Source organism: Crocodylus porosus, unplaced genomic scaffold, assembly GCF_001723895.1.
Source record: "Crocodylus porosus isolate Cpor-Errol unplaced genomic scaffold, CroPor_comp1, whole genome shotgun sequence".
NCBI classification, from domain to species: Eukaryota; Metazoa; Chordata; order Crocodylia; family Crocodylidae; genus Crocodylus; species Crocodylus porosus.
Genome location: NW_017728921.1, coordinates 5,337,745 through 5,349,580, shown reverse-complemented (window position 1 = coordinate 5,349,580; position 11,836 = coordinate 5,337,745). Strand labels below are relative to the sequence as shown.

Sequence of the window (11,836 nt, the reverse complement as noted above, 5' to 3'; positions counted from 1 at the left end):
TAAAAAATTAAAAATCATCATAGCTTTTTGCTAGCTGAACGTTGACCTCTGCTGTAGAAGCCAGCCGCAGCCCCTCCTATGAAGCACCCAAAGCAGGGTCACAGAACATTTGCAAATTTGGATATGGCCTTTACGAAGTTGTAATCTTCCTCTGAAAGCAGAGTCCACAAACTGAGGCATGACACGTACATTTTTCAGAATGCAGGTGAGATTTTTCTGGTGTGTAGATAGTGTAAAACAGAGGCTAATGTAAATGTTACAAAGTGGGTATATACAAAGTGAAAGTTATTTATTTTATGTAGAGAAAACACAGTGTCTGGAGGGAAGAGAACCTTCAGGGTTTATTAATATTTAAAAAAAAATGTAGCTTTTTTGTTTCAGGCATTATGTACAAAGCAATTATTTTATGGACCAAGTTTAATGTAACTGTCAATGAATGCAGAAGTGCAATATTCCGATCACCTCTTCATCGCTCCATAATTGAAACAAATCGGGAAGACTGACAATCATAGCACCTCTGTTCTGACCCTTTTATTAAGCTTCTTGAATTTTCCACCCCTCCTTTCTTGGTTTCCACTGTATGGATCCATATGGAGAAGCAATCATAGAGCAGAATCTTTGTTCATCACTGCAATAATATCAGCTGATGTGGGTATGTATGACCAGGAAATACGCCACTAAGGGTTTTTTCCACCTGTTCAGTGCATTAGCGTTCCACATGAAGCTATCTTCACAAACATCCCCATCTTGCATTTCGATAGCTGAAGCAAAGATCAACATTATTACGACTCTGACAACAATAGCAATAGTTTACCTTTGTGTTTCAAAACTGTTAGTTCTGAAATGTTTTGGAGAGTGGTGCATGTGAAACAATGCCTTTCCAAAGGCCCAAAAGAGGATCCATGCAGATACAGTTGCGAAAACATGAATGTATTTCCCGTTCTTATCAAAGGGATGCTGTCAGGTGAAAGACCGTCTTTGCCATTAGTACCAGTAACTTTAGGTTCAAGCTTCAAGAAATTATTTGGAAGCGTATTGCCCGCTTCGCTCATTATGCATTTGTCAGCTCAGCCAATGGGGAAAAAAATACTAGTTTTAATAAAGAGCACTTCCTAGTTCTCACTCACTAGCACAACACTGCGATACTTGTACTGCAGGCACTGCACAGGATTATTGGGCTGGGGTTTTTTGTTAAATGGCTTCCACTGGAACTGAGCTTTCAAGGAAACGTTTCTGTGTATTTTAGGCTTTATAAAAAGCAGCTTTTTTATATCAGCTGATTGGAATTGGATTGGAATTGTTTTTTGCTTTTACCTGACACCGTCCCTTTAAAACAACCCCAAACTTTTCACTTCAGTTTCTTCCTTTCTTCTTTTGCTAACTCCCAAGTTTAAAAAAGGCAGAGTTTTAATACCAAAAATGTTTAGTGTTAGAAGCCGCGTGAGACGCAAACCAGTAACTAACCAAAGGGTTACTAGCAAGCTCCTGCTCCTCCCACAAGAAACCTGCACTTAGGTTATAGCCCCTGCTCTTCAGGTATCTTCACCTTTGCTGCATTTTCCTATTAGTTCTAGAAGCCTTACATTTCTCCTCCCTCTGGATGTCGCTATCCTTGACTGTCGATTTTCTATTCAACAACGTTCGTTACATTTTATTTATAAATACTCGTTTTAGGGAAACAGATTGGGGAAGGGGGACTCTTCTTGCTGGCTCGATCTGCAAGAGGGACAGATACCTGCATACTGCCAGGGAACCGGTTAGACCCCAGTCTACTTCATCCTGGTTTTCATTCCGTGTATTCTGTCGTGTGTGATGATACTGTTAAGATCTTAACTTGCTCGTATGTGACGGCCCACACCTACCGTACCACTTCCTTCTCCTCCTTGCTGTTAGCGCATTGTTCTAATGCCTGGGTGTGCTTTGTGTACAGTATCATTGTACGTTACACAGATTAAAGAAATGGGAAGGCGACTTTCTGTGTCTGCTTCTTTTGGTGGATTTGCGAGCTTGGGAGGCCAAAAAATGAGCCCGTTGAATGTGAGTGTCCAACTGGCGCTGGACAGGAGATGACCGCAGGGGCTGGAAAGGCGAGATGCAGCCACCCTGCACCCAGAACGGCGGGAGAGGAGCTATGGCCAGAGTGGGGGCAATGATGGGAGATGGTAATTGGGCTGGTGGGGAGGGGAACAGGGGAAGGCATGTGGTCCAAAAGCACCTGGGTCCACGATTCTGCAGCACTCCGAGTACCTTGAGATCCCGTCAAGGGGGATGTGCAACATAAGCACTGTTAGGTGTGCAGACACGACTCAGAAGATTTCAAGTAGGAATCCATCGTGTTAGGAGCATTCTGCCCTGCCGTAGGCTTCCCCGAGTTTTTTTTGCAAAGGAATTGCTCTAGTATTTTTCTGTAGTCACAATCTGAGTGAAAACTAAGATCTGCCACTTTAAGGGGGCCCTGGAGTCTTGTGCCAGCTGCCTCAAGTCTAAAAAGACAGAACCACTGCCCCAGGCTGTACCCTCTGGACAGGCTGCTGGTAAATTCAGTAGGGGAAATCTGCTGCCTGCAAAGCCTCCAAGAGCCAAAACCCGGCTGATTTGGGGATGGTGGCTTGCTCTGTCATACAGCCTGCTTGCTCAGGGTTGCTATCTTATGCTAAACTGCCCAAAAGGCCGGAGAGCCCTTCCCTTTCCCTCTCCCTCCCCTGTGTGTGCACAGCACCTGGCCAGGCTCCTGTAGCTACCAGACATGTCCAGGCTCAGGTCTCCCTTTCCTCCAGGCTCCTGTCAATCTCCAGAGAAGGTATGGCAGATTTAGCTCCTTATAAAAGGTAACTAATCTCCAAAGGCTAGTCCCAGCTACTACAGCAAGGCCTGCATTAGAGGGAAAGGGAAGCTGCACTGACAGGAGACTACTGGCAGGCGTGGAATAAACCCCTCTCTACTCCAGCACCTTCAGGAAGCTGGTGGTTTATGTAACTGCAGCCTGGAGACCCTCTTGCCCACCCAAATCAATGCAGCAGGACAAAGGTGCTTTTCACCAGTTTATTTTTAGGTTTCAGATTCACCAATATTAAGCGGGGGAAAAAACCTCCTGGAAAACAGGGTGCTTCCATGTGACTCAGTTCTCTCCTGAGACCCTGGCACTCCCCAACCACAAAGACGTGGTGTGGTGCTCCCTCAGGAGACGCACAACCCAGGTAAGTGCCCTGTAGCAAAAGGGCATCCTGTTGGTGCAGGGACACGGGTAAGGCTTGACCTGGCCCTCTGCAGTACATCCCCATCAATGCATGGTATGAGCAGCATCAAGCCCTGAGGGCAGGCAACCAGTGCGAAGTCGCAGCCTGAGTCTGTCCCATGTCAGGTGCTACTGACTGCCCCCAGCCAGTGGGAGCTGGCACCTGACAGGACCTGGGCTTGACTGCACCCTGGAGCTCAGTGCAACTGGGTCCCTGTGTTTCCTGGAGAACCTCAAAGCACTGGGCAGATGCTAAGCCAGGGATGAGCAGGCATGCAGAAGTTCTAGTCGGCAGGGAGAGCCCTCGATCTGAGCTGTTCTGCCAGCTGGGTGCTTGCCATAGACTTAGCGTACGGCTCGCCGTCACAAGAGTTGCTTTTAAAGGCAACACAGTGGTAATCATTGGGTTGGCCTATCCTCTCCTTGACAGACCTTAGCAGTGCTGAACTCCCGGGAGAAATGACTGCTGCTGCACCAGTGCTTGCTGCTTAAACCACCAAGCAGCAGTGAACAGCCAGGACGGAGGGCAGAGAAGCTGTGGCTGAATGAGGAGCAGAGTCGCTCCTTTCCCCAGACACTTGACTTACACAGAATGGGAAACGTGAATGTCCCAACAGGTCACCAGGTGCACAATAACAGTCAGTGCAGGGCAAAAGGGAACTAACTAACTACCTGCTTTGGCAGACAAGGGCCTTGGGAAGTGTGAAAAGAAAACACCTCTATTGTCGTGGTTGCAATTCAGGCAGTTACTGAAGCATCCCTGTCCTCATCTGGAAGACCAGGCCGTCTCCGCGGGTGGCTTGCTGCAAAGGAACAGACAAATAGGTGCTTATAGGCCAGATGCCCAGAGAATCAGGCCAAGGATTTCCCTCCGCCCCCAAAGAGCTTGGAAAACTTCCAACACCAGTGGCTCAAAAATCACAGAAAAGCTGGGCTGGAGAGGACCTCAGTCCAACGCCCTCTCAACCACCTTTCTAAATCATCCCAGACCAACATTTCTGATACTGCGCTTACGTTTCCAGCGATGGAGATTCTGCAGTGTCTCTTGGTAAGTTGGCCCCAGCCTTGACCACCCTCTGCATGAGCAAGCGCTTCCTAATATACAACTTAAATCTCCCTGGGTGCGCTTTCAGCCCATCACTTGTCGCTTGTGGACACAACAGCTGATCGCCCGCCTCTTGATAACCACCTCTTGCGTCTAAGGATTTACCAACCCCCTTCAGTCTTTGCTTCTCCAAGCCAAATAACCCCAAATCTAACCCTTCCTTTCCCTTCATGTTTTCCAGGACTCTGGTCATTTGTGCTGCTCTCCTCTAGACACTTTCCAATTAATCCATGTCTGTCTTGAAGTATGGTGCCCAAAACTGGATGCAGTACTGCAGGTGAGGCCTTACCAGTGCTGAACTGACTGGAAAAATCCCCTCTCAAGCAAATCAAGGGATACTTCTACACCTGTTATTACACCCAAAGATGCTATTAGACTTTTTCAGCAATACTTCACTGACTCCAGTGCAGCTTGTGGTCCATCAAAACCCCCACATCCTTTTTCTCTTGACTCAGCAGCTCAGCCAGTCCTTCCCTCTGTGTATGTATGTACTTGGCTGTTCTGTCCTCAATACAGCACTTGTCCTTACTGAATTTCATCCAATGTTTCTGATCATTTTTTTAATTTCTCAAGGCCATTTTGAAGCCTAAGCATATCCTCCAGAGTGTCTTCTGCTCCCCGCAACTTTGGTGTCAACAGCAAGCAGATCAAGCATAGGCTCATTTCCATCCTCCAAGCCACTAGTGAAGGTAGTGAACAGCACCAGACCTGTGGAAAACCCCCACTTAATCCCTCCCAGTTAGATGTAGAACCACTGACCACTGGTCATGACAACTCAACCAGTCTGGCATGCACTTTACAGTTGTTCATCCAGATTGTAACTTCTTAGTTTACTTAGGAGGACATCAAGGAACACAGCTTGAAAAGCCTTACTGAACCTGAGGCCTGGCATCTCCACTGTTCTTCCCCATCCACAAAGCCCATCTCCGTGTGACACCAAGATGGGTGAGCACAACTCACTCTTGACTCCATGCTCCTCCTGCCCTTGCTAGATAGACACTGATTGTCCCAGTTTGGAGATGGAGGAGGGAAACCAAGGGAGGTTACCAGCTGCCTAAGGCTAACAGAGCCATCTTGGTCCTGCGTTCAAGCCTCTAGACAGCCTCTCAGTGGGAACCTGAAAGGCTTTGCAATGAAGAGATGACCTACCTTGTTAATCTCTTTGTGCCTTTCTTTGGTGACTATTTCTTCTAGGACTTCTCCATCTCCTTTAATAAGCCTGGAACAAAAGCACATCAATGCGGCCGGTGGAGCCAACCAGCCGGTTTGCGCTGCCCGTAAGCAACACATTGCTTTGTTTCCCCAGCAGCAGAAGGTGGCGGAGGGCTGTTTCTGCCTGAGGAGTGACTGGGCTTTTCACTGCCTTTCCTCCGCACCCAGCCTCTCCTTGGGAGGTACTGTTTCACATCAGAAGAGGTCCAACAAGCTGGACTTGTTGATGGAGATGCCGGAGGTACCTTCTGTGTTGGCGACGGCCTGTTCTCAAACGGCGTCGAGAGGCTCTGCCAGCACAGACAGGCCGCAGCCTGGCATCCTGTATACTCTCTAGGGATGCGGCAAGCTTGGCACCAGGAAGGAGGCGCAGAGCGGGCTGGGGCTGGGGCCAGATGCAGCTCTAACAGTCTGGCATAGGCTTGGAGCATCACAGCAGCTTCTACTTTCTACGCTGGGAGCAACTCCAGGCCCCGTGGTACAACACCAGGACCCATGTTGTGGCCAATCTTAGCAGGATTAAAACGCATAGCTCTGCTCATCAGTTCCTTGGGCATGACCCCCCCACCTGGCAACTCCGTGAGCTAAGCTCCGTCAGACCTGACCTTCCTCAGCCTTACATGATGCTAGCAAGATGCTAATCAAGCCAATCGCATCAGCAGGCCACAGAGAAGCTGTGCTCCAAGGGGAAGGGATCTCGCATCTGCCAGTTCCACGACCAGCGGCGCTGCCGCGCAGACAACCGGCGCTAGCGTGGTTCTGTGCCAGCTTGAAGTTAATGGGCGCTGACAGCCTCCGCTGCAAGGAAGGAACCTGCAACTCTCAGGCCAGTCCCTCCCCACTACGGCTGCTGGGCACCCAGAAACTGGAGATGCGCTTGGCCATGCAGAGAACCAGGAGAGGGGGCAACAAGTTTAGTAGCAGAAGCCATGGAGCAAAGCAGGCTTTGGTCCCAGGAGATGTGCTCACGCAAACCCCTCCCCTGAGCCCTGCAGCTACCTTCTATTTTTAAGCCTGGCCTTGTCACACCCAGTTTTCTTTAGCTTGATGGTTCCTGCTTGCTCGAAGAGGCAGCTTCACAAAAACTGGGTCATTTTTGCTTCCCGGCTGTGGTGTTTTCTTTGGCTCCTGGGCTGCAGCCGCCTGAAACAGAGGGGCAATCTGCCTCCTCCCCCAGCTTTCTCAGTGGCCCAAGTCTGCGTTTTAGATGTGACGGGCAAGGAAGTGCCCCCAGGGAGCAACAACAAAGAAGGCAGCGAGGCCAGGGACTTCTGGCCAGGTTTGCTGGCTCAGACTTGTGTTTAGCTCAGGAAACAGAACCACTCCCTGGCAGAGAAGGGAACGTGCCCTCAGCCTTGGGCAACGAGGCATGAGCCAGATCTACCTGCAATGACTGCAGCTCTGGGGTCCGGGTTCTGCACCTCTCAGGGTCTCCCAAGGCTCGGTCCTACAAGGCTCCCTGTGCGAGCATGGAGTGCTCAAGGGTACGTGGAAAGTGCCTAGCCCCTGATAGCCTCGCCTAACAGACCCGGCCCATCTCCAAACAGCAAGCCCCTTTCCTCTCCCCCTGGCGTTGCACTTAGCCTCCGCATCTCTCCTCCTCAAGCAGAGAGGAACACAACTTACACGGGATTTCTGGCCCCGTATGCTTTAGGCCTTGAGCTGCTTTAGGCCTCGAGCCGGGTTCAGTTTCTACCGTGGCAGCAGGGCTGGATGTGACACTGTGGGGACGGCCTAGGAGCTCGCTGCAGAGAGCAACTGCCCCTGGAAGCAGGTGGCGAGGGACTGGGAGACTCCCCTGTCACTAACACTGCGGCTCTGACCACACCTGTGTAGGCTCCTACCTTGTTGCAGGAAACTCTTAAGGAGCTAATGCTGACCCCCTCGGCCACCTCATCCTTTACTAAACAACCAGATAGTTAAATGCTCATCTCAGTGGAACAAAGGTGGATGGATCACTTCTCATCCGCTGTTAGAACCACTGCTCTGATCCTGCCACGTGTCTGTGAACCAGCTCCATGTGCTCCACCAGAGCCTTGTGGATTTGCACTGCCTGCGAGAGCCAGCCTCCCCCACTGCTCCCAGACCCCCTCCTTCCTCGGCTGCTGTTTCCCTGGGACTGTACCTTGTTCTCCCTGTTTCGGGATCCACGACCTTCCTTATGACGCTTTGCCTTGCGTCCCACTCTTCTTTTGTCATGGGCTTCATAGCCTGGATTCGGGATTTTTGCTCGTCTGTCAAAACTGGAATGCAAACCTCAGTGAGAGCATTGAAGAGGAACCTGCGCTCACAGGGCCCTTTCCGCTGGAGGAAGTCAGGGCTGGGGGCCTTACAGGGGTGCTGCTTTGTACAGCATGCTGCCCATTGCATGGAGGACAAGTCTCATTCCCAAGAGCTGGCCACCCCAAAGAGGTTACAAGCAAACTATTCAAGCTTGCCCATGCCCCCGGCAGGGGGAGAGCCCTGTCTCCATAAGGAAACTGCAGTCGGCCCAAGGTTACAACAGGTAAGCTTCTCATGAGCACTTGGCATTAGCACACCTCTGCTCCCAGTGATACAACACCGCTGTGTTTTCCAAAGAAGTCAGGATATCTGAACTGAACTGAAGCCAGGCAGTTCTGGGACCCTCCAGATGAGCGATTCTGTAACACAGGCCTCATCTGATTTGCTGCTTAACAGACTCCAGCAGTACTTGGATTTCCAATCAAAGGTCTGGGGTAAAACTGCTTAACCAGTTTTACGACCCTAAATGCCACTGACTGGCAGTGAAACCCAGGGTCTGAAGGCTCAGATCCTCAAAAGGTATCCAGACACCTAACTCCCCCGGAAATCAGAGAGGAGGAGGGTGGGGTCCGGCAGACAAAGGCACTGCCTCATAGGAGAAGGTCCCTGCTTTTCTGTCTCTATCAAATCTCTGAGGTGCTTTCAAAATGTTGCTTTTGATCATGGATTTCCTGCACTCCTAATTCACCCAGGAGATACAGGAGTGGGAGGACTGTGGGATCTGCACCTTAAATCAATGCCAGGTCCTGTACAAAGGATCAAGCCTCAGTCTGCAGTGAACAGACAAATGCAGTCCACCTGGTGTTACCGACTTCCTTTGAGTGGAAAAACATATACTGGGAACTACTGTCTTAACTGCCGACTCCAGAAGCTTGGTCAGTGTCTCGTGTGCAGGTACGTCTTCTCATTCTGAATTTTTAGGAAGATTACCAAGAAACCACTGATTTTGGGCCCCAGTGTTTGTTCCCCAGGGAGGCATCAAGCTTGGGCGGGAAAGAGAGCAAAAGGCTTATCAGCTTTTATTGCTACAAGGATCCACTTAATTAAAGTGTGGGAGAGACGAATGGCTTCTCCCTGACTGCATCGCTTCTCTGCTCACTGACAGAGCAGCTGGAAACGCAACTATTACCTGGACCAGATTCCACCAGAGAGTCCTTCTGCCACTGCTCCAGGGAAGGGCCAGGTGCCCCTTCTGCCTTGGCTTTCTCCTCCTTAGCCCTCTCCTTGCATTTCTTTTTCAGCTTCTTCTTCTCTTTTTTTTTCTTCCTCTTCTTGTCCTTCTGCTTCGTTCGCTTCTTCTTGCTATGCCGCCTCTTTTTCGATTTGGGTTCGCTGTCGCTTGACTCGTCTGAAGAGGAGCTGGAGGAAGAGGTCCCGGAGGATGAAGATGCTGTCTCGGAGGAGGAGGTATTCGCTGCCCTTTTCTTTTTATCCTTGTTCCTCTTCTTTCTTTCTGCAACACAGCGAGAAGGGGGTTGTAGAGAGAGCTCCCACCAAACCTGCTGGGGAGACCGTCATGCTCTCATTCCGTGCTACCCTGCTGTGCAGTTTGGGGTTTGCTCCTCTTTAGAAGCCTGAACAGCAAACCCACCGCGAAATCCCATGGTGCTAATACATTAATGAGATTACGCCAGGGTGGAGGGCAATAGGGAGAGCACAAAGATGACAGATCAGCACACCTAGTATCTTTGGGCTCTAGAGATCACAAGATGACAGCAATGGGTGTGGAGCATGAGCCAAGGTGACTGTGGGAAGGCGCCTGTTACTAACCAAGCTACAAGGAAGTGGTGAGTGTCCCTACCTCGGCCCTCATTGTGCATCTGCCCCAGGGCTGCTCAGAGCCAGGTGAAAAGCCAGCACTCAATGGTAGCCATTGCGCCCACCTGCTCTTACCTTCCTTAGTGGAAGCAGAGCTGGATCTGCGGCGGTGAGACCCAGAGGCCCTTTTCCTCGTGGGGGAGGGGCTGCTTCTGCAGGAATCCTTGCTGCTCTTTCGTCCCTTCTTTTCCTTCTTCCTCTCCTGCCGGCTTCGCGAGTCACTCCGGCTCCGGGACCGTTTCCTGGACTGGCTGTGAGCCATTGCGCCGGGAGTCCTGCTTTAAAGCATTTATTTTGCTGTTGCTAGTGGTGTTAATACAGGACAGCAAAACCAGACTGATCAGGTCCCCTGACAGCTGGGGAGACTCTCCAGAGGCATCCCCAACCCAGCAGCTCTCTGCCCACTCTAGCTGGAACTACATGACCCATGCTGCTTAAACCCCAGTTTGTACTCATCTCCAAATAACTGGCAAGGATAGGTTCACTGAGGTACATCAGACTTGCCCTACTTCTTTTGTCCTGCAGTTTTAGGGACTGTTTATGTGGATGTGTTAGACCAGTGGCTAAAGTCAGGGTTTGCTAAGCAAGCCCTTCCCTGGAGGTCCGTAAAATAGATCTAAATAGCGCAGCACTGAGAGCTGGGAGCAGATGTGAATCTAGCGGAGGACCTTACCACTATCTCTCCACTACGCCGTTCATGAGACAACTCTCCTTTGCTGTCCAAACGGCCCTCCCTGCTTTGGGTTGGCAGGAGATGTCCTCGTCCGCCTCGGTGCCCTCCTCCTTTTAGCTGTTGGAAGTCATTCCTGTGAGAGAGAGAGCAGCGGCGTTAGAATTACCACTGCAGAATCCACCATTTCTTTTCATCCTTACTCGCACGATGCAAGGGTCGGAGGTTCTGTTCCCGAACCCGTGCCCTCATCTAACCCTCTGCACCATGTGAAGGACTGATGCACGTTCCTTAGCAGTGACTGGACCTCACCGTGCGACTGAAATTGTCACTAACAACCATCAGCAAGGAGCGTTTCCATTCGGAGCTGAAAGGAGAAGAGTCAATTACCTCATGATTTAAAATGCTGATTAGAGCCACCAGCCAGGAAGGCTTTTTAATGCCCCAGCTTGCTTCCCAGAAGCGAACCAGCACCTTGTTCCTTCAGCTCAACACCCCGGCAATGGGCCGTGGGGCCCAAGCAATCTGTGATTAGGTACAAGCTCACCGAGTTGTACTTTTTAAAGAGATGGCAGCATCAGTGTAATTGGTACAGGGAGGCGTTTTCTCTTTGCCAACAGTTCCCAGCTATTCCATTAATTAGCTGCCTCTCTTCCGTCTACAAGCACAAAAGTCCAAGAGTTCATTGCAAATGAATCAGAAGTTCAGACTGATTTCCAAAGGAAAGTTTCCGCGTGGCGCGGTGCCGGAAGTCCTGCGTGAAGGACGCATGGAGAAGTTCAGCTCCGTCCCGTAACGGGCAACGGCAGGCAGCAATTCTGCACACACACACGAGACCCAGAGGCCTTTTCCCTGGGTCCCAACACAAACTCTGCTCCTGCAATCTCGGCTACGCAGCCAGGTCCTGCAGCCAGTTTCACAAGCGTTGCAGGAATAAAGCCCGCGCGTCCCTCTGCTTGCTGCAGCCTCTCTCCGTTATCGGTATCTGCGACATTGGGCAGGGAAGAGGCTCACGGGGTGGAGTGGCCCAGTCCAGAAGGCATCGTGGCCACCGCGCGATGCAGGAGACGGGGCAAACGGGACCTGGGGAATGACCCTGTCTGCGGTGGCACCAGTGACCACCAAATCCCAGGGGAGCTTGGGCCTCTCACAGGCAACGAGTGCACGAGGTGTCCCAGCCTTCCAGACCGGCTCCCCGTCTCCGAGAAAAGCCCGTCAGCATCCCCCAGGCAGGAGGCGAAGCGATGCCGTCCCTTGGCTGGTGAAACGGGCTCTTCCAGGACAGCGTCGGGACGGTCCAGGAGACGTGCGCGAGGCCGGGACGGGCTGATGTCTGGCGCCTTCCCCCGTCTGAGCGCTGGGGCCGGTCCAAACCCTCCCGGACCTCCTGGCCTGCCTGGCGGCTGCGGCCTCCTCTCACCGCCTGGAAATCCGGATCCGGGAGCAGGACCCAGCTGCCTCCCCTGCCTGCACCACGGGGGAGAGGGCTTGGCACGCGGCCCCTTTAAGACCG

General features: G+C 51.4%; 1 protein-coding gene across 2 annotated transcripts; it reads right to left on the bottom strand.

Annotated features, from left to right (window-relative positions):
- Nucleotides 1-3,028: 3,028 nt before the first annotated feature.
- ARL6IP4 (ADP ribosylation factor like GTPase 6 interacting protein 4) lies at nt 3,029-10,459 on the bottom strand. Of its 2 annotated transcripts, none has more exons than XM_019538875.1 (6): nt 10,327-10,459; nt 9,729-9,931; nt 8,965-9,288; nt 7,678-7,795; nt 5,490-5,559; nt 3,029-4,038 (listed from the first exon to the last, which is right to left on the bottom strand). In XM_019538875.1, the coding sequence occupies exons 2-6, from the start codon at nt 9,913-9,915 to the stop codon at nt 3,982-3,984; spliced, it is 756 nt and encodes a 251-aa protein (XP_019394420.1). In that variant the 5' UTR covers nt 9,916-9,931; nt 10,327-10,459; the 3' UTR covers nt 3,029-3,981. The 2 variants fall into 2 exon arrangements, with proteins under 2 accessions (XP_019394420.1, XP_019394419.1); XM_019538874.1 differs by having other exon boundaries at nt 9,729-9,928.
- Between the last annotated feature and the right edge of the window lie 1,377 nt (nt 10,460-11,836).

What these genes read in the sequence shown, in the direction of transcription:
- ARL6IP4 (XM_019538875.1), bottom strand. Translation starts at nt 9,915, where the DNA reads ATGGCTCACAGCCAGTCCAGGAAACGGTCCCGGAGCCGGAGTGACTCG. An exon ending in TCTGGTGGAATCTGGTCCAG is followed by an intron (nt 7,796 to 8,964) that starts GTAATAGTTGCG and finishes TTTGCATTCCAG; the next exon opens with TTTTGACAGACGAGCAAAAA. An exon ending in GGCACAAAGAGATTAACAAG is followed by an intron (nt 4,039 to 5,489) that starts GTAGGTCATCTC and finishes GTTCCTTTGCAG; the next exon opens with CAAGCCACCCGCGGAGACGG.